The following is a 25,276-nucleotide window of genomic DNA, read 5'->3' as shown; positions in this document are numbered from 1 at the left end:
CAGACTTCAGGCAGTGATTGCCTCAGAACGATTTGCAAGAAAATACTATTAGATAGGTTAGATTACACTTAATTGTTCAATTACCTTTGAGCCCCTGAAATGTGTCATGTTTGGAAAACATATGCAATTCCTTCAGTCAAATGTTGTTGTCCAAACACTTCAATTATTATTAATTAAACATTACAGTCTCCACTTCAATTGTGGTCAAAATATTTCATTTAAAGTCCAATGTGGTTGCATGTTGAGCCCAACTTGTGAAAATTGTGAGTCTGTCCAAATATTTTCGGGCCTAACTGTGTATGTGAACAATATAAATGTGGGAAAACACAAGCAACAATGTGCAGAAATATATTGCTCAAAAATGGTAGCATAGAGCACAGAGATATAAAAAAAGAACATACATTTTGTTAAAAAAGATAACAGCTAAAACCATTTTGCTTAATACCACTTTATCTTTCAAATTTATTGGAATGTTATGATCTTCATGACATAAACATAAATGACTAAAATTACATTCCAATTAAACAAAGCAATTCCAGTAAACATCAGTGCAATTAAGAGTCACATGCATGTCACCATATTGGTTCTGATGATAGAAAATAGCGGCACAAACACACTTATTTCATCGTATCGATTGGGAGTTGCCTGAGAAGGCGCTACTCTAGGCTTCCGTATCGCTTCCAGAAATTCAGATGTTATAAATCAGAATCAGAAAGCCTTTAATAGTCCCACAATGGGGACATTTGCAATGCACAGCAGCAATTAGGAAGGGTGTGGGGGGTTGTGAAAAGATAAAAACAAAGGATTATAAGCACAATAGAAATGTCAGAGGACTGAAATGTAAACGCTAACTGTGAAAAAATGTTTCATAAAGAACTGTAATTAGTGTAAGTATAAAAAAGCATATTTGATATACCATAATTTCCGGACTACAGAGGGCACCTGATCATTAGTCTCATCCAGTACATTTTTTAATGGAAAAACCACTTTGTACATACATAGAAGGTTGGATGCATAGGTTTTTTTTCCCTGGGTTTGGGAATTCTCTTTTGACAGAGGTCGTCAGGTGATAGCTCTAAATTTTTCCTCTTTCTCTCTCCCCTTCTTTTCGTTCCCCCCTCCATGTGATCTGTAACTTCAAGTAACTGCCACACCTACCGAAATGCCTGTCATTACAAGTCCAAATGAAATTAATGCAATCATTTACATCGAACCTCAATTATTTCCAAACAATCGGCAGGCCAGATTAAAAGAATCAATTCGCCGAATTAGGGCCGTAGTTTGAACATCTCTGCTTTAGAACATTTAATCTGCCTGCCATTCATGGTTTTGGAATGTGGGAGGAACATGCAAACTCTACATAGAAAGGTCGGAGCCAAAATGTAACGACCAACATTGCACTGTGAGGCCGACGAGCTCGTCATTGGAGCCGGCCATTGATGATTATGATGAATTTTTATCATAAAATATGACACACCTTCTTTCTTGTAGAAGACCAGTTCAGTCTTGAACTCACGGCGGTCATCAAGTGCTCCTTGGATTTGCGTCGTGAAGCGGTCACTGGTCTCAGGGCCGTACAGGAACTGGCAGGCGCAACTTTTCTGCATGAGCTCGGCGCGAGCGTAACCCGTGAGCTCACAGAACCCATCAGAGCAGTAGACGATGGGGTAGAGCGATTGAACCTGTGCGTTGCCCAGCACAAAGTTGCTGTCTAAGACAAAAGACAGAAGAGACCACATAAAGTATGTAAACATAAATTATGTGCCCATTACGTCTGTGATTCAAATGTTTTAGGTCAGCAGAGAAGGCCTTGCGGGTCCTTACAGCTCACCACTGGTAAACACAGAGTAGAGTGTGTGTGTCTTTGGTGAGTTTGTGTGTGTGTGTGTGTGTGTGTGTGTGTGTGTGTGTGTGTGTGTGTGTGCGTGCGTGCGTGTGTGTGTGTGTGTGTGTGTGTGTGTGTGTGTGTGTGTGTGTGTGTGTGTGTGTGCGTGTGTGTGTGCATTAGTTTGATGGTTACCTAAAAGTTTTGATGGCCAGCTTTCAAAATTTTTATCATCAGTTTAATGGCTTCCCTCAATACAGACTCTTTTGATCTTGTACAAATTGCCATCAGCCCAGTAATCCTTCCTTATTATTACTCATTTGCCAAATACGTATCGTTCATTGCTGCTCCAATTATCATTGCCTTGCATTGATCATGTGACATAAATTTCTGCAGACAGTCATCACCAAACGTGACTGACTTGACCTCACTTTGCTCGTGGGTATTTGGCTGTGCATTCATCTGGTTACGCGTTATGCTTGATACGTCTGTGTAAGCTCTCAGTCGTACAGGAGTGGTCCATCGATGAGAAGGTTTCTTCAGCCGTCATCTGTACAAAAGTGAAGGTTTCGGACGTTTCGCCTCCTATCCAAGAGGCTTCGTCAGCGAACTAAAGTCTGACTGGTCGTATCGGCCCCATTTATATATCCCTAATGTCCAGACCTGGTGGCGCCGGACACAGCTATGATAGGTCCCTACTCTCAGGTTGGGGGGGGGGGCGCGGGACCCCCCCCCTTGTGGCCCCACTGATTGTTCCTACATTCCTGACTAACGATTGGCCTATTACACCCACTCCCCCCGGTATCACCTCATCAGCATAACGACCCTCATCAGCATTGCGAAAGTTGCCTAACCTGTTTTGCCTGAGCAGGCTATTGTATGAACGATCCAAATTGAACCTCACACCACCAGACCGGTTTAATGAAGGATTTTGTTGTTTTATAAGAATCGCCTCTTTCACCCCCCTTTCAAACCATCTATGTTCGTCAATCGTTAGTCAGGAATGTAGGAACAATCAGTGGGGCCACAAGGGGGGGGGTCCCGCGCCCCCCCCCCCAACCTGAGAGTAGGGACCTATCATAGCTGTGTCCGGCGCCACCAGGTCTGGACATTAGGGATATATAAATGGGGCCGATACGACCAGTCAGACTTTAGTTCGCTGACGAAGCCTCTTGGATAGGAGGCGAAACGTCCGAAACCTTCACTTTTGTACAGATGACGGCTGAAGAAACCTTCTCATCGTTATGCTTGATAATTGGCAATCATCAGAGGATGCATGTGAAGGTGTTTACTGTGTGTTGAATTCTGCCTGTATATACAGTTCATAGCCAGCAGGCAATATATGTTCGAATAGCCTTTGCTTTTTGGTCTTTGAACACAGCGACCTTGCCGTCTTATATTGTGTGTGTGTGTGTGTGTGTGTGTGTGTGTGTGTGTGTGTGTGTGTGTGTGTGTGTGTGTGAGTGACAGCAGTCAATTTCAAGACGCGATAATTACTGCTAACCTCTGCCCTGTTGGACAGTGACAAGTGAGGATCATAAACATGAACATTTCTACACGGCTGTCATCGAATCCATCCCGTGTTCTTCCATCACCGTTTGGTTCGCGGGCACCACAAAAATGGACAAAATCCTACTTCAACGGACGGAGCATTGGCACCGCCCTACCCACTCTCGAGGACTTGCACACTGCAAGAATCCAAACTAGGGCGCGGAAAATCCTACTGGACTCTCCGCACCACCACCTTTTCCAGATTCTCCCCTCAGGCAGGCGCGACCGATCCATGCGCACCAAATCCAGCAGACATTTAAACAGCTTCTTCCCCCAAGCCATTAACTCTCTGAACAGTAGCCCAAATGGAACTGTATCAGAATCAGAATCATCTTTATTGCCAAGTATGTAGAACACACAAGGAATTTGTTTCCGGTAGAACACGCTGCACTAGTATCGTCGTCAAAAAAAAAAATGCTAAGTGGCACTATACAGTTCCATTTTGGCTACTGTTGATGATACTGATGATACTTGTGCAGCGTGTTCTACCGGAAACAAATTCCTTGTCTGTTCTACATACTTGACAATAAAGATGATTCTGATTCTGATTCTGATTCTGATTCTGATTCTGATTCTGATTCTGATTCTGATTCTGATTCTGATTCTGACGAGGCCAAGACCGCCAATCATCAGTTTTTCACATATTTATCATTGATACAGATCTAACATCTACTACACATTTGCAACTGATTCACGTTGATTAAAGTCGGGTGAGACCACTAATCTTAGACGTCGTCCGAGCAGATCATCGTTGAGATATGCTTTCTTCTATATCATATTGTCACTTTTTCAGGCGCATTTCCAGCGAGGCTCCCGATGGTGTGGTGGCATGCCCGTCCAATTTGGCAGACACCTGTCTGCCAAATCGGCAACAGTGTAGCGAGCGTTACGTTCCTACAAAAATCAAGATTTCACATAATTTCTGCACCCCGCTGCAGATGTGACGTCTACGGAAAGGTTTAACTTGGACAATTGAGATATTGTTTCCTTCATTCCACGTACTCAGCTCTTGAGAAAACAAAACAACCCAATGGCATGGCCGGAGAATCCAAGCCTAAATTAAACATAGAGTTATTTTGCTATGCTGTTCGCTGTCACTTGGTGTAATCTCTTAATCAATTCGGAGCATTGATTATTCAGGTAGGTAAACAAACATACAATAAATCAACAGGTTTTCTGGAGCCGACGACTGATGACCAAGAGTGTGGCTAGTTCCCTGTTGCCACGGAAACGCCTCATATTCATTCCTCCTTTCGACACATTTTCTCAGCGTCGAGTCCAAATGTTCTTGTCACTTTCCTCCAATGCGACTTGGAAGTGGCATTTCTGGTTTTAATGAACATCTTTTCTGTTCGGCACATCTCTGCCAGTAAGGTCAAATCATTTGTGAATGGAAAGGCAAATGAGCAGCGCTGGGCCGACCTTGAGTGAAATATATATTTATATTTAAGAGCCCAATCCCTTGCACACTGTGTCTGGAGCTCATGTCAGTGTCCTCTACCTTGGCAAGTGGAGGAAATTATTCATAGTGTCGGTCCCAAAGCCCCATTGGTAAAATCCACACTTTTCTGCTGGTGTCGGTGCAACAAAATTCATCATTATTCATGGGCAATGATGATTATTTATGATTCTGGAGCAATAAAGGTGAACAGTATTGCGTTTCTTTGAGACCTGTTTCAGGAGATCAGAATGAGAATATGCTCGGAAAAACCTTGGCGAAGTAATACTACTACCACTACTACTACTACTACTTCTACTACTACTACTACTACTACTACTACTACTACTACTAATAATAATAATAATAATAATAATAATAATAATAATAATAATAGTACACAAAATATTTGTCTATGTGTCTAAAAATATTTACTCTGTTTCCTCAGTTCAAATCATTGTACTAAATTCATCCTGTCTCCTGGTGTATTTGAACACCTACACGGTCTGTAAATAAAGAATCTGCTTTAAATCTGTTCAAATGTTCTTCCATTTGAACAGATATGACAAGCATTTTTTCCCACTGCAAACACAATCTTACAGCAACTTCAACATGAAAGCATTTTCGGGACTGCAACTTATTTGATTGACACCATTTTTAATGACGTCTTAAGGAAAAAAATCAACAACAATTAATTTCACAGCCAAGGTGTGTGAGCAAAAAATTATTCAGGTGCATAAATGTATGTGGTTTTCACATTACGTCAGCCCATGTAAACAAAAATTAGAGGTTCACAGTCAATTAGGAATAAATAATAGTCAGCATGTTGATTTTTAATACATTTGCAAACCTTTAAGAGATCTCTCATCCCAATAAGGTACCAATCATAGTACCAGGAATGACGTTTTGAAAAGAAGTATGTTACCTTTATTATGTTTGTCAAAGTCATTATAAGTGCCTTGCACGCTGGATCCGAGAGGACAGTAATTTCATCCGTGCTGTATGTCATGCATATGAGCATATTTGACAATAAAGCTGACATTGACTTAAGGTTTTCAGAATGATGGAAATGCCAATGAAGAAAAATCGAAGAAGCTAAGCTTTTAGCATATTTGGCAACTCCATTTTTTTGGCAAATGCTTCTTGCCATCATTTCAATGTTGCTCTCCGTGCCCACGTGTTAAAGTGAAGGGCATTCTTGCGAAATCAGGGCTGTTTCAGATATCTGTGATTTTAGACAGTGTTGGAGTTGTGTTGTTATTTTTTCAATAATATCTGCCAAGATCTCAGAGCATCAGATAACATAAAAAATGTTTAGCATGAGTGAATGGTCGGAAATTGATATGGTGTTGCAGATTGTCTGTTTTCTTTCAAACTAGGGACTGTATGCATGGCGTGAATGTACAATTTATAAATGCATTGAAACTGAATTAATATTGAATGGCTGCCTTAACAAGAGCCACTGTCCTTTTTTTTCTACTACTATTCCTTTAATAATGTTGCTGTTGTAAATTGGGAATTTGTGAGCCGAATAAATATTTTCTTGTTCTTATTCTTGTTTTTATCATTCCATCCATTTTCCAATCTGCCTATCCTCACAAGCGTCACTGTGGGTGCTGCAGCCTATCTCAACCATCTCAGGCAGTTGGCAGGGAACACCCTGAATCGGTTGCCACCCAATAACCATTTGATTTTGAGCCACGGGTGGAATTTGGTGTCTTGAGTCTCTCTTGTGGTTTGGCATTATGTAAAATTGGTCCCTTTATTCCCGGGGTTTGGGGGATTATTTCAGTGGTAGAAGTGAAATATTATTCAATTGAAGATTTGAACCAGGATGAAGTTGGATGAATTGGAATGATATTGAGAAGGCAGTTTACATTACCCTTTTTTGGGTTTGCCACATGCTCACAATTGTTTTCTCTCGGTACTCTGACTTGCAGCCATGTTCAAAAAACATGCATGTAAGCTAATTGACTACTCTAAATCATCCCTGGGTGTGAATGTGAATGTGGCTGGTGGATAATGTGGAAGAATATATGGATAAAGAAAAGCATCACTTATCATGATTGTCCTACATTTTGATTGTTAAACTTTATTTTATTGCTTTGATTGTATTTTGGGGGGTATTTGAAAGTAGCTGGGTGGCTATAATGAAATATATGAAAATGGTCAATGATTTCAAAATATATTTCTCTCAAAAAATATTAAATAGCAAATATCGTGGAAAACTGGGCGGCCCGGTAGTCGAGTGGTTAGCACACCGGCTTCACAGTGCAGAGGTCGCCGGTTCGCGTCCCGGTCCGGCCTCCCTGTGTGGAGTTTGCATGTTCTCCCCGGACCCGCGTGGGTTTTCTCCGGGTCCTCCGGTTTCCTCCCACACTCCAAAAACATGCATGGCAGGCAGATTGACCACTCCAAATTGTCCCTAGGTGTGAGTGTGCGAGTGACTGTTGTATGTCTTTGTGTGCCCTGTGATTGGCTGGCAACCAATTCAGGGTGTCCCCCGCCTCGTGCCCGAAGACAGCTGAGATAGGCTCCAGCAACCCCCGCGACCCTAATGAGGAATAAGCGGCACGGAAAATGAGATGAGATGAGATATCGTGGAAAACATGCCTGAGGTCAGAGCAGCTGTACAGCCACGATGAATGATTCAACCCACTGGCAACAACTTCAGATGATTGGAAAATGTGTGCGTGTGTGCAAGGGGGTTTGTGAAATAGATTCTGTTAACGTGTAACAAAGTTTTACTTATCATCACGAGGGTCTAAGAGCCACAGGAGATGGAGTACACTTTGAAATGGGTGCTAGTTGATTGCAGGGCACACATAGACAAAAAACCATTAGCGGTCATAAAAACACCTGTGCAAATCTTTGAGCGTTCAATCCATTTGCCATATATGTTTTTGCAATTTGGGAAGTAACAGGAGTACCCGGAGAAACCCTAAACATGAATGGTAAGAACAGCCAAATGCAACACAAGAAGGCTCGGGGCCATATTCCTCATCCATGACATCTGTATCGCCAAGAAGATAAGATAAGAAGATAAGAAAACCTCTATCTGTCTCACAATTGAGAAATTCCTAAAGTGCGAACCAATTTACCACCGTGCCCACAGCACACTTGAAGCACCCCAATCATTGTGTCACTGAAAATCAGTAAGCAAGTGAAAGTATTCCGTTGCACATATTCTCACGGTTAGTCCGTCTTTTGTTACCATGGTGACTTGGGGCAGAGTCTGAGCCCTACAACAACAATGGCTTTTGATTGTGGCAATACTGCCCTGACCGGGAAAATTCACAGCGCACTCTGAAAAACAATTCTAAAAATACACGTGTCGCATCACCAAACAAAAAATCTCCACTGATACGGCATAAACCACTTCTCCAAGCAATTGAACAGAGGTGGTTATAGTCCATCCCGTGAGTCTGACAGTGAGCTGCCCTCGCCCTCAGTGTTTCAGGGCCCATACCATCTGAGTCCTAATGGTGTTGAGAACGGATTTACTGCTACTATGTCAAAAAAAAAAAAAAAAAAAAAAAAGTGCTGCACACCCGACACGCAACAAAATACAGGAAAAAATATGAATAATCCCTATTGTTTACCATTCGTACTCACTGACGCCAATGACCTATGTCTCATTTCGTCTTTATTTAATCCACTCTGTTTGTGTGTGTGAGTGTGTGTTAGCATGTTGCATTTTTAGTTTGTTTTGATTCTTTAATTGGGTGTGTATCCACTAATGCGGCGCCTGCGTGTAGAACTTTTAAATAACATTCTTGATGCACATGAGCTGTTGCCGACCAGGAACAGACCGAACAAAATACTTACGGAAATAGTGACCCTCCTTTCAGTGTGACAGAATGGGTAGGACAGCATTGAAGCGTGTTATGCTTGTATTTTGTTTTTCTACTTTCATTCCTTTCATCACTTTGCTGCTGTGAAATGTAAATTTCTCCACTGTGAGACTAATAAAGGCATATCCAATCCAATCCAATCCAATCCAATCCAATCCAATCCAATCCAAGACTAACAGTGTTCCCTAATGCTAATCTAGAAATGCTAATCCAGCAATGCCAATCCAGCAAAATCAAATGCAGTTCTGCTTATCTTTGGCTCTAACAAGATAAGAGAGGTTTCATACCCTTTTGGCAAGTGAGTGTTTCTGTATGATTGATGATAAGTGCTTCTCATTTAGTATGTCTTGCCCTATTTTCATAAATCAGCGTGCATGCGCTTTGCGTCAAAATTGTGCAATTTAATTATCATTTACAGCGAGAGGGATCGCACTCACGCCCACGACGATCCGTGCCGCGTCTTCGTCCACCCCAGGCCGAGTCCCGTTCCCATCAGGCCGCCGCCCGTCGTATGCTGGAGAGGCAGCGGTTGCCCTCTCCACCGACCGTTCCCTGGCGAGTGGACCTTTTGGGAGATTGTTGGGACTTCTGGAAGCAGCCCCTTGAAGGGGGGGTACTGTCATGATCTGGTTGACGACCAACGGGGGGCGCTGTCGCCCCCGCCTACACCTCACAGGTGCTGGTCGTCCTGATCAGATTGGCGACCAGCGGGTAGCGACGTCAGCCCTGCCTGCAGCCTCGCAGGTGTTGGTCGTGCCTGCAGCCTCGCAGGTGTTGGTCGTTTAATCATTGACATTTAAAAGAACACCCGGCACGACCATCCGGTGCCGATTCATTGTTTGTTTGCTGCTTGGTTGCAGCATGCATTGTGTACGTGTTTGTTTAACCTTGGCGGGCTTTTACTTTTGGTCTTCTTTTGCTACTTTGTATTTTTTCCATTCAGATCATTTTGATGTTTTACATTTTGTTCCTGCTGACTTTATTTTAATACAATTTGTCAAACAACCTCCTGCTCCCTCCTGCCTGCTTTTTGGGATCCGAACCCGCCATCACCACCTCGCAAAACCGTGACAGGAATGTATAGTTTACTGTGTTCGGTAATTTGGAAGACTATGATTGGTTAATGTAAGAGAGGGTTTCATGATATGTTGCTTTCCTCATGAGATGCTCTGGACCACCCCTCCCATCTTTTAGTCATTTACGGTTTTTATTTGTTTGTGCAGGGGTGTCAAACTCATTTCGCATCGCGGGCCACATACGGCCTAGGGAGATGTCAAGTGGGCCGGACCATTAAAATTATACCATACTCTGCTAAAAATAGCAAAAATATCATGTCTTTCCTTTGTTTTGCTGTAAAGAAGCACAAGAACATTAGGAAAATATTGACATTTAATGAACTATCCTTTTACAAAACATTTCATGAAACACCTCATCTTTCCTTAGACAAATGTGCAATTTACTTTTATCATTCACAAATTGATCCCAATGATTATACAAAGGCACAAAACTTTAATTTGTACTGAAAAATATAGTAATGCACTTTAAGATTAAATGAGACTTTTAAAGAGGATTTAGGGATTTTTTAAACCACTTACACATACGCATATAAAATCTAAATGTAATCCCTGCGTACACCTTACAAACTAAGGGGAGTGATTCTAAATTTGTAATGAAGAAAGTGTTCATGTGTCCTGTAAATCTGTAAACTTCATACATGAAACATACATACACATACAATACATACTGAAAATATATGGAGTTGTATGAACAGTAGAATTCCATCACAGAACTTTTGTTTTGAAGCTGCTGACTAACATTAAAGTGTGGTATGGCAGGCTGTGGGTAATGTTGCTGTCGCTGAGAAGTTTGTCAAACTGGCGATGGTTCAGACCTCTGGAAATTTACAGTGCGAACAACCACCTCCATGACGTGGTCCATTTTCAGCGACTTGCAACACAATGCCTCCTGGTGCAAAATACAGTGAAATGTCCAGAAACGATCTCCTCCATTAAGGGCTTGTACTTTGTCTTTGAACTTTGTCACGACACCTGCTTTCTTTCCGACAATGGATGACGCCCCGTCTGTAGCCAGGCTGACAGCGCGGGATCAGTTCACTCCAACTCTGTCCAATACAGCAACGACAGAGCCGAAAATGTCCTCGGCTGTTGTGGTGTCCATCATTAGCACCAACTCAAGAAACTCTTCAGTAACAGTCAATGTCTCATCAACTCCTCGAATAAATAAGGTCCGTTGGGCCACGTCTGTGATGTCAGTGCTCTCGTCAATTGCCACGGAAAATGCAATAAATCCTCTCTGCTATAGTATTCCTCGTCAGGCTAATATTGGCAAAAGCTTGTCGCTTTTCGGAACATACAAGTTCAGCCGCCTTCATCATGCATCGTTTAACAAACTCACCGTCGAAATAGGGCCTCGATGCTAATGCTATTTCACTAGCAATTAGGTAGCTGGCTTTTACCGCTGCTTCACTGACTTCTCGGCTCCGGATGAAAGTTGACTGCTGTTTCCTCAGACCCGCCAGCAATTCGTTAATCTCTTCTCTTCTCAGTTGTCCTTGCAAGCCGTCATATTTTTTCGCTGTGATGAGTCCCGTAGTGGCGTCGAATATTATATTCCTTCAATACCGAAACTTGTTGCAAACACACCAAGCACAAAGGTTTTCCGTGCATCTCTGTAAATAAATAGGACGTGGTCCATTTTTCTTTGAAAATTCTACACTCCTTATCTACTTTTCTCCGTTTGGATAACGACATTTTGGCTAATGAGGGTGTAGCGGAGAGGTAGAGACCAAGATATTAACAACGTCGTAACAAGCAGCAGATGGCGCATTGACACCGTCGGCTGTTTTCAGTCTGTCTCAGTGATGTGGCGTGTCTTCTACTCTGATGGAAAGAGTGCGCCCCTTAGCGGATAATCCATGAATTGCAGTGAATAAAAAATATTAATTCCATGTCTTTTATGCATTTTTCCACTTTCAAATTATCCTGCGGGCCTGATCGAACCTCTTCGGGGGCCGGTTCCGGCCCGCGGGCCGTATGTTTGACACCCCTGTGTTTGTGGTTTGAATGTATAGTTCATGTGAATTTGTTGTGATTGCATGGTTCTCTCATGTAAAGTGCAAGATGACACACAAAAAAAAAGAGATCTACTCAGTTATTCATTCGCACATGATGTAAGAGTTACAGTATCATGCTATAAATGTGAAGTATAACATGGTTTAAATGAGTCATGGTGCATTGTCAAATGGTGACCTCAGGTCACTTTAAATGGATCGCTGTGAAGAGTGCTGACCACTACCGCAAAGGGGGCATGCTGATGGGAGATCATCTCCACCACTAGACCACACTTTTACTTGATCTTTTTGTGGTAGTTGCAGATGGGGAAAAAATGTGACCTCGTCGATAATATGTGGAGGGTCACAGTCGAACTCAGGTGGACTGCTATGTGTATGCTATGTGTATTTCTGGACACACTGATGAAAATCCTACACATGAATCCCCAAAAAATGGTTTGGTAAAATGCTTCTGTAATCTGGGGGGAGAATTCTGAATAAATTCTGTGGAATGCAATGAATCCACACTCAGGCATTCATGCCGAAAATATGAATAAATAAAGTTAAACGATGGGCTAATATGCATTCTATGATGTGTTCGGAATTGCTGAATTAAAACTACCCATATTTTCAACCATAAGGATCATACATAGATAGATAAATGTTTATCCATGGATACATTCGTAAAGTGATGTGTTTTCCGGTGTATAAGGTGCACCAGACTTTAAGGCGCACCTTGAATGATTGACAGGGTAAAACATTTTTTTACATATACTGTACTGTATAAGGTACACACATTAGAAGGCTCTACATTTTTAAGAACAAAGGACATGTGCAGAGTTGTACTCACTACAGAGGAATAAAGTTGATGAGCCATACAATGAAACTCTGGGAATGAGTAGTTGAAGCAAGACTAAGAGCAGAAGTGAACATTTGTGAGAAGCAGTATGGCTTCATGCCAAAAAAGAGTACGACAGATGCAGTGTTTGCTTTAAGAATGCTGATAGAGAAGTACAAAGAAGGTCAGAAGGAATTGCATTGTGTCTTTGTAGATCTGGAGAAAGCGTATGACAGGGTGCCCAGAGAAGAGCTGTGGTATTGCATGAGGAAGTCTGGAGTGACAGAAAAGTATGTCAGAGCTGTGCAAGACATGTATCATGACTATAAGACAGTTGTGAGGTGTGCTGTCGGTGTGACGGAGGAATTCAAGGTGGGACTCTACCAGGGATCAGCTCTGAGACCCTTCTTATTTGCTATGGTGATGGACAGCCTGACAGATGATGTTAGACAATAATCTCCTTGGACCATGATGTTTGCAGATGACATTGTGATCTGTAGCGAGAATGGGGAACAGGTGGCGGAGAAACTCGAGATGTGGAGATATGCCCTGGAAAGGAGAGGAATGAAGATCAGTCGCAGCAAGACGGAATATATGTGTGTGAATGAGAGGGATCCAAGTGCAAGAGTGATGCTACAGGGAGAACAGATAAAGAAGGTGGATGATTTTATGTACTTGAGGTCAACTGTCCAGAGCAATGGAGAGTGTGGAAAAGAGGTGAAGAAGCATGTCCAGGCAGGCTGGAGCGGCTGGAGAAATATGTCAGGTGTGATGTGTGATAAGAGGGTTTCAGCTAGGTTGAAAGGAAAAGTGTATAAAACAGTGGTGAGACCAGCCATGATGTTTGGACTGGAGAGAGTGCCACTGAAGATAAGACAGGAAGCAGAGCTGGAGATAGCAGAGCTGAAGATGTTGAGGTTTTCTTTGGGAGTGACCAGGTTAGATAGGATCAGGAATGAGTACATTAGAGGGACAACTCATATTAGAGGCTTTGGAGAGAAAGTCAGAGAGGCCAGACTGAGATGGTTTGGACATGTCCAGAGGAGAGAGAGTGACTATATCGGGAGAAGGATGCTGAGCCTTGAACTACCAGGCAGGAGACCGAGAGGAAGGCCGAAGAGGAGGTTTATGGATGTGGTCAAAGAGGACATGAAGGTAGCTGGTGTGAGAGAAGAGCATGAACAAAACCGGGATAGATGGAGGACATTGATAAGCTGTGGCGACCCCTGAAGGGAAAAGCCGAAAGGAAAAGAAGAAGACATTAGAAGGCGCTACAGTGGAGGCTGGGGTTACATTTTATATACAGGAAATTGTGTCGTGACTGCTCACAGTAGTTGTGAGACCTGTTCTGGGTCAATATTTCTTCACATATATTGCGCACTGGCGTATAAGGCAGGCACATCTTTTGAGAGAATCAAGCCTTTTGGGTGCGCCTTTTACACAGGAACATTCGGTAATGAATTACAAAACATCTTCAGTGTACTGACTTTGGATTCATATTGCTTGTTGGCTGGAAGGGAATTTTGTCAATGAACTCAAGCGTTGAAAGTGTCTGCTAATGCTCTCTCAACCAGTCATTTCCATCCAGCTCGCTCTGTCCAAAAACAATACAGTGATACCTCGGCTTATGAACGCTTTAGCTCACGAACCTTTCGCTTTACGAACATTAAATTCGTGAGAATATAATCTTGTCATACAAACTAGTTTTCTGCCGACGAACCAAACCACACTGTGCCACGGTGGCTGCCGGGCTAGTTTTCGGCGGATGAACACCAAACCACACGGTCTGGCGGACTAGTTTTCCACACCCCCTTCTTTGAATGCGGATGTGTTTTGTTATCGAGGTGATTACTTTTGCTTTTATGAGACCGAAAAAGTCCCCACCACAGGCTAGTGTTAAGCCGAAGAGGAGACAAAAGAAAATTACAGTCGAGCATAAGAAGAAAACCCACGAACGAGGCGTGCGTTTGTGTGACGTCCAAGTACCAGTACGCGAAGTCGACCATTACTACTTGTGGCTAAGGGTGTTTCTGTTTTGCAATGGTCTCAGGCAATAGAAGAGGATGAAAAACTTCTGTTGATTTGGATTAATGAAAAGCAGCTAGCAGGGGACCATGTGAGTGAGGGTATTCGCGCCGAGAAAGCACAGCAACTTCACTCGGATATCATCAAGAGGCAACTACATCGACCATCACAAAGATAAAAAAACAACTTTATAAAGTACAGTTTAATTCTTTAATTACAATAAAATAGCACATTTATTATACATAATAAAAGATATATTTTGTGTAGTTTTAAGGTTTATTTAGTAGAAATTTATATTTTATGGGGACCTGGGAGCAGATTATTCTCATTTAAAGAAATAAATATTTGGCAAACAAACGTTTCGCCTCACTCACACTTTCTGTGAACCAATTAAGTTTGTAAGCTGAGGTATCATTTTACATCTAGTTAACGATCTACAGATGCTCGTGACATAGTGTGACTGGCAAAAAAATCTTTCCGACACTTCACTTCAAATGACTTCCACTCATTCAACAACAAGCCAAGGTTCACTCCCAAACTCAGGCAGCTTAGGAAAGAGAAAGAGTCCGCATTTAGAAGTGGCGATCGAGCACTTCACAAAGTTGCCCGAAACAGACTGACAAAGGAAATTAACATCGCAAAGAAAAGTAAAAGTAGAAACTGGACGTGAGACGGCTCTGCAAGCAGCAGAAGATTAAGAAAGCTGTGGGACCTGACAGAGTGTTGCCCTCCCGCCTGAAAGTCTGCGCTGACCAGCTGGCTCCGGTCTTCACACGAATCTTCAACAGATCCCTTGAGCAGTGTGAAGTACCATCCTGCTTCAAACAGTCTACTATCATCCCAGTTCCAAATAAACCTGCACCGTCGGGATTGAACAACTATAGACCTGTTGCTCTGATGTCTGTGGTCATGAAGTCCTTTGAACGCCTCGTGCTGAACCACCTAAAGAACATCACCGGACCTCTGCTATATCCTGTTCAGTTTGCCTACCGGGCAAACAGGTCTGTGGAGGATGCAGTCAACATCGGACTGCACCACATCTTCGACCACCTCGACCACACAAGAACCTACGCAAGGATCCTGTTTGTGGACTACAGCTCTGCGTTCAATACCATCATCCCAGAACTCCTCATCCCCAAACTTCTCCAGCTTGGTGTGTCCCCTACGATCTACCAGTGGATCCTCAGCTTCCTGACAGGACGGACACCACAGGTCAGACTGGGAAAAATATCATCCTCAACACGAACCACGAGCACTGGAGCCCCGCAGGGATGCGTCCTCTCTCCATTGCTCTTCTCTCTCTACACGAACGACTGCACCTCAACGCACCCAGCTGTCAAATTGATAAATTTCGCATACGACTCCACGGTCATCGGTCTCATCAAAGACGGTGACGAGTCTGCGTACCGACAACAAGTGGAGCAGCTGGAGTTCTGGTGCAGCCATCACAACCTAGAGGTGAACACGCTCAAGACAGTCGAGATGATTGTGGACTTCAGGAAACATCCATCACCACAGCTACCCCTCACACCATCCAACTGCCTCGTGTCAACCGTTGAGACCTTCAAGTTCCTGGGAATCTCAGTCTCCCAGGACATGAAGTGGGAGGTCAACACCAACTCTATCCTGAGAAAGGCCCAACAGAGAATGTACTTCCTGAGGCTGATAAAGAAGCATGGCCTGCCACAGGAGGTGCTGCCACATTTCTACACGGCTGTCATCAAATCCATCCTGTGTTCTTCCATCACCTTTTGGTTCGGGGCCGCTACAAAACAGGGACAAAATCCGACTTCAACGGACAGTTCGGACGGTGGAAAAAATCTTTGGCACCGCCCTACCCACTCTCGAGGACTGCACACTGCAAGAATCCAAACTAGGGCACGGAAAATCCTACTGGACCCTCCGCACCCTGCCCACCACCTTTTCCAGCTACTCCGCTCAGGCAGGTGCTACAGATCCATCCGCACCAAATCCAGCAGATATTTAAACAGCTTCTTCCCCCAAGCCAGTCTTTGAACAGTAGCCCAAATGGAACTGTATAGAGCCTATTTGCATTTTTTTTGATGATACTAGTGCAGCGTCGACCGGAAAAAAAATTCCTTGTGTGTTCTACATACTTGGCAATAAAGATGATTATGATTCTGATTGTGATTCTGATTTTACAAAGATTCCACCGCATATGTTTTAAGACTCCTGCTGAATATTCATGAAGTCTTGTTTTTGAGTTGATGACGATGCCGGAAGTGACGTAGTATTCGGAACGCCCCCGAGAAAGCGACACACAATGCGCATTTTGGGTACTTTTTTCATCTGAAAACACCGTGTTGATCGCGAAATTAGAAGGAAAACTACATAAATAACGCGACGGTGAATCGTTGTGTCGCAGCCAATTGCGGTAACACGCATAAAGAAGGAGTAAGTTTACACACAAAAAATGGTGTGGGTTGTCCTTTAAATGGCAGCGATACCATAAACATGTCTATCCACCTAATGCCATGCCTGGATTTCACTCTGAGTAAGTTGCTTCGATATGTATCAATATATTTTCATTTGAATGATTCTTTTGACATTTTGGTTCAATGCTCTGCCGTGAGATTGCTCTGTAGTAAAATGGGTGTCCTGTCTCAATCAAAGTTCGATAGTTGATCATCAAATTGTTCTCCAAATGATTGAAGACACATTGAAAATGTATCCCAATCCTGTCGTGTCTTGAAATAGTCATCATTGTCATTAAGACAAGGGACATTGTTGGTTGCCTGTTGGAACTTTCGTTGACAGTCAAGAAGCTGTCGTGTGGGTATCAATGAGAGATAATGAAGACACGGGTACTACATATGAGTTTGATAGACACAAATGTCAATCATGCTGACTCCAACAATTTTTTTCTGATATTTTGCTATTTTACTCTTTTAAAATATATATTTTTTGAGTAACATTTACCATCTGTGAACGAGAGGTTCATATCATCTAAAATTGTATACGTATTAAACTCAAATGAAGTACAATTTAGGCGGCATCTGGACCTTCCCACATCTTTCTTCAAAACGATTATTCCTATAATTGATTCAAATGATCAAGAACCGGGGTCACCAACCTTTTTGGAATGGAGACTGACGTCTTCCTCATCCAATGCATTAGTTTGACACACACTTGTGAAATAATAAATGTGTTCAAACAACCTTTGATGCTATTTTAAGGCTATTTGCAATGAATCATGATATTGAAGACCCTGATCATGGTCATAATTTCTCAGTCATTGTCTCTACATTCTACATGTCAACATTCCTCTTTTCACTGGCCAGTACTACTTAAGCACATTTTGCTACTTTTTAACAAGACTGGGGGCCTACTCCTATGGGCCTTGACGGCACCATGTTGGTGACCCCTGATCTAGTTCACCCTTGAACGTATGTACAGAATACTTCAGCAAGATTGTCCCTCCTAAAATGTACCCAACACAATATCTCAAATGGAATTAATCATTCTTAGTAAAAACACCCTACTCGGAAAAGCACATTTCCATTACTGAACAAACAAGTACTGTTAAAACACAACAGTTCCAATATAATCAAAGACTAATAAAGGCATATCCAATCCAATCCAATCCAATCCAATCCAATCCAATCCAATCCAAACAGAGCAGCAATGGAAATAACCAAAACAACAAACAAGGATAGATGCAGCAATGATTTCACTGCATCTCATTCATGTGTTTTCTTTATTTGCCGACTTACAGAGAACACTTCTGCTAATGACATGAAGGGTCCTTGAAGCTCCTGTGGGAGACATTTTGTGTTTAGTCAATGTAAACCACACTTGAAGCGACAGACACAAGCCTACAAATGACTCAGTGCCACCAACCACAACAGCAAACAAAGAGGACATTAACATCTCAAGTGATCAGCATTAAGCGAAAATGTCTTCAACCAATTAACATAACATTTAGCAGAGGGATGTAGTAGAAATCAGAGATGGTATATGGTAAACTGTTTTCCTTTGAGAGGTGCTTCAGAGGTGCAATATGTGTGTATATGACAAAGGTAATGAGCTATTTCAATCATTTTTTATTTGACACACATTCAGAACAGGAGTGAAATAAAAAGGGTAACTTTTAAAAATTTGAGAAAAATACTTTCGTTTTGCATACATGTGAATGATTGGCTCAACAACAAGAAAATGTGATGTGTTATCACCAGTCTAAAAACATGAGAATTATTATAATTTAAAACAATTATTTCCAGTTCCCACTTAGGATAGGATCAGGAATGAATAGATCAGAGGAACAACTCATACTAGAGGCTTCGGAGAGAAAATCAGAGGCCTAAGATGGTTTTGACTCTATCGGGGGAAGGATGCTGAGCCTTGAACTGCCAGGCAGGAGACAAAGAGGAAGACCAAAGAGGAGGTTTATGGATGTTGCCAAAGAGGACATGAAGGTAGTTGGTGTGAGAGAAGAGGATGCATAATACCGGGTTAGATGGAGGTCACTGATTCGCTGTGGCGACCCCTGAAGGGAAAAGCCGAAAGGAAAAGCCAAAAAGAAAAGGAGAAGATTTCCAGTTCCCACTTGTTGCAGTGCCATCCTGATAAATACAACGGGCTGTTTTTTTCATGGTCTACCCACATTTCAAATTGGATTGGATTGGATTTGCCTTTATTAGTCTCGCAGTGGAGAAATTTACATTTCACAGCAGCAAAGTTATGAAAGAAATGAAAGTAGAAAAGCAAAACACAGGAGCTGCTGGAAAGGCAGCCACTCTCGCGGCGCCGTCTTGAAGTCAAAAGAACAAAAAAAAAAACAAAAAAAAAAAAAAACAAATAACATGACAACACAAAGACACAGAGAGACATTCATTCTTAAGCACTTTCTGTACCCTCTTTGTTACTTAAAGCAGTTCCAGATGAAAGAGGAGAGGATAAAAGTGTCTCTTCACCAGTGGATCAGGGACATCATGGTGGAATGTGCACGTCGACTACAAGCTAAATGTTGAAAGCAAACACGCAGCTGTAGCATCCATTGACGAAAAGAGATTGTCTCACATTTCCTGTCCCCCATATATCCGCTTCAATTCCATCCCGCGACAGTTCCATATACGCATTGGCGCTCTGCGCTGACGCTCCTTCCTTCTTATCGCGGGCTCCTCAAGCCATGTAACCATCCAGCCTCAGACTGTCCAACTGCACCGACCTTTCCGCTGAACAAAACGGGGCTGTGAAAATGCTGCCCATGACAGGCGCGAAAAAGCACAATGGCCCCAGAGCTGTCCAGCGATGACAGTGGAATGGCACCGACATTCCTCACATTCAAAAACAGTACTGGCATATCCATGCTGCCGAAAAGGCGCAACCGCTCAGCACAGTCTCCTCCTTGATGAATGTCGTGGTCAAAAATGCTGAAAAACAATCCGTATCCGTTCCACACGATACACAACAACACAAAGTGACAAAAGAAAACACAAAAACAAGACAAAAACAACAAAAAAAGCAAGGCTCATCAGAGCACTTGCTGACGGCTGCCTACTCGGGCACCATCTTGGACTCCAATTGAAAACAATTGAATAAAAGTTTTTTTTTTAAAGTTATGTTTTCCTTGTTTTCATTGAAATTCTTTCAGTGTCCTATTATTGCTTTATACCTAATAATGTTATTTTACGACTTTTGTAGCATTTTTTTCCTCAATGTGGTAAAATTAAAGTCAGATATAACAAAACTGTATGTATGAATTAACATGAGTATATTACTATATACATATTTTATGCCTCAATTTTTATTTTAATTAGCAGCATATCTCAGACGAAGTGACAGAAGCCATGAGAACTTTTCAATCATTTGCATACAGTTCATGCTGGCCTGGATGAAAGTGGAATGACTTCCTGGAAGCAGGTCTAAATTGTGGCACATGTGTTATCACATGATTTTTGTGAATTTGACAGAGGTGCAAGCAGACAGATTCTGAGCTTTGGGGATGTCATTGAACCTTGCATCAATCACTGTGAATCACTGTAGACTAGAAATAAATTGATCGATCACATCATTAGAAGAATCATCATAATTATATTTTTAATAGCACCACTTGGCTGTGGCACAGCCGGCAGCATTAGCGGGTGTGAGGGGCGATTGGGGTTTTTGTTGTCAGACACAGGCGCGTCACAGGGGGTGAAAGGCGATTTCCTCGTGTCAGCGTCACAGCAGCTGAATTTCCGTCATCCGCAAATGGAGATCTTGCTTATAAGTGTACCGTGCACGTGTCAACCCCCTGCATGGACAGCAAGTCCTGTGCTGAAAGTGAATGAGAGAAGACACCTCTTTTGGCCTGGAAGCAAGTCAGCTGTGTTTATGGCACAAACACCCGTTGCTAACCGCACCAGTCTACGAAAATAACATAAGAAAAAAAATTGTCCCCATCCGCAAAAAACGCACTTTGATCTCAAATAGGGCGCCAACACTCCAACAAAAATTGGCCATGGTAGCAATGCAGCAGTCACGATGAAGATTGAATTTTTACAATGTTCATTCAGTTTTGTGGGAGGTGTGCCTTTGTTCAGAATAGTGACTAGGGAGGGTGCAACATAAAGTTCCCTTGAAAAGTTTACAACTTTTTCCATATTAAAATGTAATCTCTTTCAACTAATATTCTGAACGTGTGAAGGATTGTTTTTATGAAGATGCGTAGTGGCGTAGATAGTTATTTGCATAAAAAAATTATGTCACTTAATTTTCTAAAATGTATTTGTGTTGATAATATTACAACTGTGGTAATATCATATTTATTTCTTCTCATTCGTGTGGCTCTAAAACTCCTTCAAGCTCCAATTTTATGCTTGCTTTTTGGCTAAACATTAATAAGAACATAAAGCAGCGAGCAAGCAAATGTACTGCACCACTCCTTCACTCAGCAGTGTGATGGTCGTCTTCATGCACGTTTGTTGGTGCGTGCAAGTGTATATGGAAGGCATTGGCGGTCATAATGAAGTTCGGTCTCCTGGGACACACATGATAGCTGCGACAATGATGAACTCTTTAACCTGCCGCTGAACCTTCCGCGAGGCTCACCCACGTCACAATTTACTTACATACTGGCATGACTTTGTATCATCTCCATCATGATGACCTGCATTTTAATGCACAAAAATAAGTCAATATGGTGTGTGGCAGAGCGTGGCATTTTTACAACAGTAAAAGATTTCCTCAATGCATCTAATACATGACAAGGAATTTTAATTTACTGTGAAAAGGTAACCATAACAGTTTGAAGTATACGAGGTCACTATTCTTGTACAATTGTGGGTCTTTTTAGTGAATTACAGTACACGACTTTGCCACATATCCTCCCCATTTTACAACATTGTTCAAATAAAAAGCATAAGCGACGCTTCTTTTTTGCCTGTAAGTTTTAAGTTACAAGTAAAGTATTAGATTTCTTTTTCAACTAGTAATAACAATAACAAAGTGTCTTTTTGTTCGTAAGTCACTAAAACACCGTTGTACATGAGTTCAATGTAATTAAATTAATATTCCGTTAAATTTTGACATCATTATACTGAAGTAATTAGGTTATCACAAAAAATATCAATAATTGTCCCAATTTAAAATCAAAACATCTTGAATTGCATTGCTTGTAATTATGTCATTAATTCATGTAAACAAAATGAACCAGGGGGACTCGTTATCATGTCAGCCTCACAGTGCAAAGGTGCAGGGTTTTTGATTCTGGGCTGCGGCCTTCCTGTGTGGAATTTGGTTGCTCTGCTCATGCCTGATTTCCTTCCAGATTTCAAAAACAGGCAAGGTTAGGTTAATGGAATACAGTCTCGAGGTGTGATTGTGGGCATGTCTGGTTGTTTGTATGTGTGTGCGCTGCGATATGCTGGCCACCAGTTCCGGCTGGCCAATGATGACTAAAATGGTCTCCAGCATGTCCGTGACCCTGGTGAGGATGAAGCGGATCAGGATGGATGGATGAAAATGAACTAGAATTTTTTTTCAAACTGTCAAACAAACTGTATTTTCAGTAATCAGCAAAGACGTTTTCAGAGCGAGAGATTGATAGAACCCTCCTCTTGCCACAGATGCCAATAAGCACAAAAGTACATAATTTATCACTCTTATGATATAATCAGCAATTTTAGCTCACCAGGATTAAGTTAGATTGGAGTTAAGTGTCACAGACGAGAGCATGGTATCAGATGCAGCAATACCACATTGTTCAATGACCTGGTCCATGCTCTGTTTGCAGGCTCATTCAAGTGGCTGATTCACGTGTTTGTTTTTGTGTGTGTTTTTTTGTGTGTCAATTAGCTCATGTCGCTGTTCAACTAACCTGACAGTGAGCTTTGACTGGGCTGAGTGATCTAATTACCTGCATCCATATCCACAAACCAAAATAAATAAATAAATAAATACTGGAAATACTTTGCTCTCCATAAAGCATGCAAACATAGCCAGTATTTTCTGCATCCCTGGCAGAAAGAGCGCATTGATTTCATTCTTTGCTTCTATTGCAACATCAAAGTCAGCACTCTATCAAACTATGTGTGAGGCGTGGCTGTTATTCTTATTTGGTCGGCACCAAATTCTACACTAACGACTCTTATCCATGTTAGAGGTACCAAACAGTTCATATGCACACCAAACAGTTCATATGCACATTCATCAAACACTTCATTGGTGAAAAATAAAAATTATGTTTCTTTCTAAATTCAAGATATAACAATTATATTAAAAACCATAAAACACTTTGGAAGTTTAAAGTAGACGTTTCTAACTGCGCACAAAATGAACTAGCCAGTGAGGGCCTAGTGGGTGTGTCATAACTAATTTAATGACAATGCGAATCAGAATCATCTTTATCGGATCAAACGCAGGCTAAGAACCATTTTTGTACACATACTTAGATATGCAATTTCTACATTTGACATAACATTTTCATAAAGATTTACCTAAGGACAATTTACCCGACAAACAAAACAAAAAAAGATACAAAAACTGTCATCCATGAGTGAATGGTGCGATTACAACATGTTAATATATATATTTTTTGGTAGTTTTTAATGTAAAAATTATGAAGGGTATGGGAGTGAGTCACATGCAATCACCCATCTCTGATTTTGAGTTTTGAATTTTACCTCCATGTAGACCATTTTAAAAAAGTATATGGTTTACGTTTGCAAAATAAAGCACAGCTAATGAACAAATAAAAAGCAAGTGAATGAATACAAAGAAGTTCATAATTTACAGAATTTAACTGATCTATCCCGTGTGTCATGTAACATTATCTCACTGTGTAAACACAGAGTAGAGTGTCTGTGTGTGTGTTTGTGTGTGTGTGTGTGTGTGTGTGTGTGTGTGTGTGTGTGTGTGTGTGTGCGTGTATGTGTGTGGGTGCGTGTGTGCGTGTGTTCTCCACGGCAAGCTGCTTTGTCTCCAAAAGACACCAACTGAATGTTGCCTGGTGACAGAGATCAATTGTGGTGTGTTTCCTTGGAGACAGTAATAAGGGCGGGGCTTGGATGAGGAAAACAAACACAGTGCCTCATCCCCATCCCCCAAGCCCCAAACCTTAAAGTGATCATAAGTAAATAAATGCTTTTGAACAATTTTTTAAAAGTGGACTCAAAGTTGTTGAAATGTGTTGTCTCCTACTGCTTGTTATGCCACTCAAACATTTATCAGAGTGCTCAAAACTGGACTGTAGCAATTTTTCATTCTTTTTTTCTTGCCTAAAGTAGAGGATGAATGACCTGCACAACAGCTTGGAAAATAAATATCACTCAGATTCTCCACAGACAGTCATTTTCAAGACTGGATGGATTTCTCCACTATGAGGTGCAGAGACGCTACTCTTGTGGGAACCGGAAGGCCAAATTGTTCCGCACAATTCACTGTGACACAAGTGACACTGATTGAATTCTCAATCTTGGGTCATCATAAAACCTTCTTTAACTGCACTGGGAGTCAGGTAATATTTTAGCAATGAAACTGGTGATAAAAGTATCATACAAGGTTGATTTATTGGCACAAAGACCTAAAAAAACTTACTAATTTTGACTTTTCAACATTTTGAATCATCAAACAAATGTAAAATGAGGTAAAGTTATTCATATTAAAACCTTGAAACAAGTGCACACAGACAACACTCGAAAGTTTCACACAACATTAAAAATAACGAAAAACAAAACCCAACAACAAAATAAATATAGACCATTATTTTGAAAACATACACGTACTGTTTGAAAGCTTACAAATCATAGAACATTGAAAATGCAATGCAAAGGTGAGTCGCATCAGAAAACACATTCATTTAATCCTTCGTTAATTTTCTAATCCGCTTATTCCTCACAAGAGTTGCGAGGGATGCTGTATCCTATCCCAGCTGTTATCGGGAAGTAGGCAGGGGGCACCCTGAACTAGTCGCCAGCCAATCGCAGAGCACACAGAGACAAACAACCACTTGCGCTTACACTCACACCTCAATTTGGATTGTTGAATCAGCCTTCCAGGTTTTTGGACCTCGGTGGGTGGGGGTGGGTGGGGGTTTGGGGGTTAAACAGAGAAAACCCATTCGGGGAGGCCGGAGTGGGATTGAACCCACCTTCAAAAAATACAAATGAAATGGAAACACAAGAAAAAATAAACGCACCCCTTTCAGTACTCAAGCTCTCAAGTGTACATTATT

At 41.7% G+C, this 25,276-nt stretch overlaps 1 protein-coding gene across 1 annotated transcript in view; it reads right to left on the bottom strand.

Annotated features, from left to right (window-relative positions):
* Positions 1 to 25,276, bottom strand: part of kcnh3 (potassium voltage-gated channel, subfamily H (eag-related), member 3) — a 134,105-nt gene that overhangs the window by 47,475 nt on the left and 61,354 nt on the right. Inside the window, exon 2 of the mRNA XM_089002237.1 lies at positions 1,478 to 1,711. Coding sequence (XP_088858363.1) covers positions 1,478 to 1,711 — 234 coding nt within the window. The remainder of the gene's footprint in view (positions 1 to 1,477; positions 1,712 to 25,276) is intronic.

The sequence above is a fragment of the Hippocampus bargibanti genome, linkage group LG08 (assembly GCF_051943395.1).
Source record: "Hippocampus bargibanti isolate YZ-2025 linkage group LG08, ASM5194339v1, whole genome shotgun sequence".
Classification (NCBI taxonomy): Eukaryota; Metazoa; Chordata; class Actinopteri; order Syngnathiformes; family Syngnathidae; genus Hippocampus; species Hippocampus bargibanti.
This window is presented reverse-complemented; position numbering and strand designations above follow the sequence as displayed.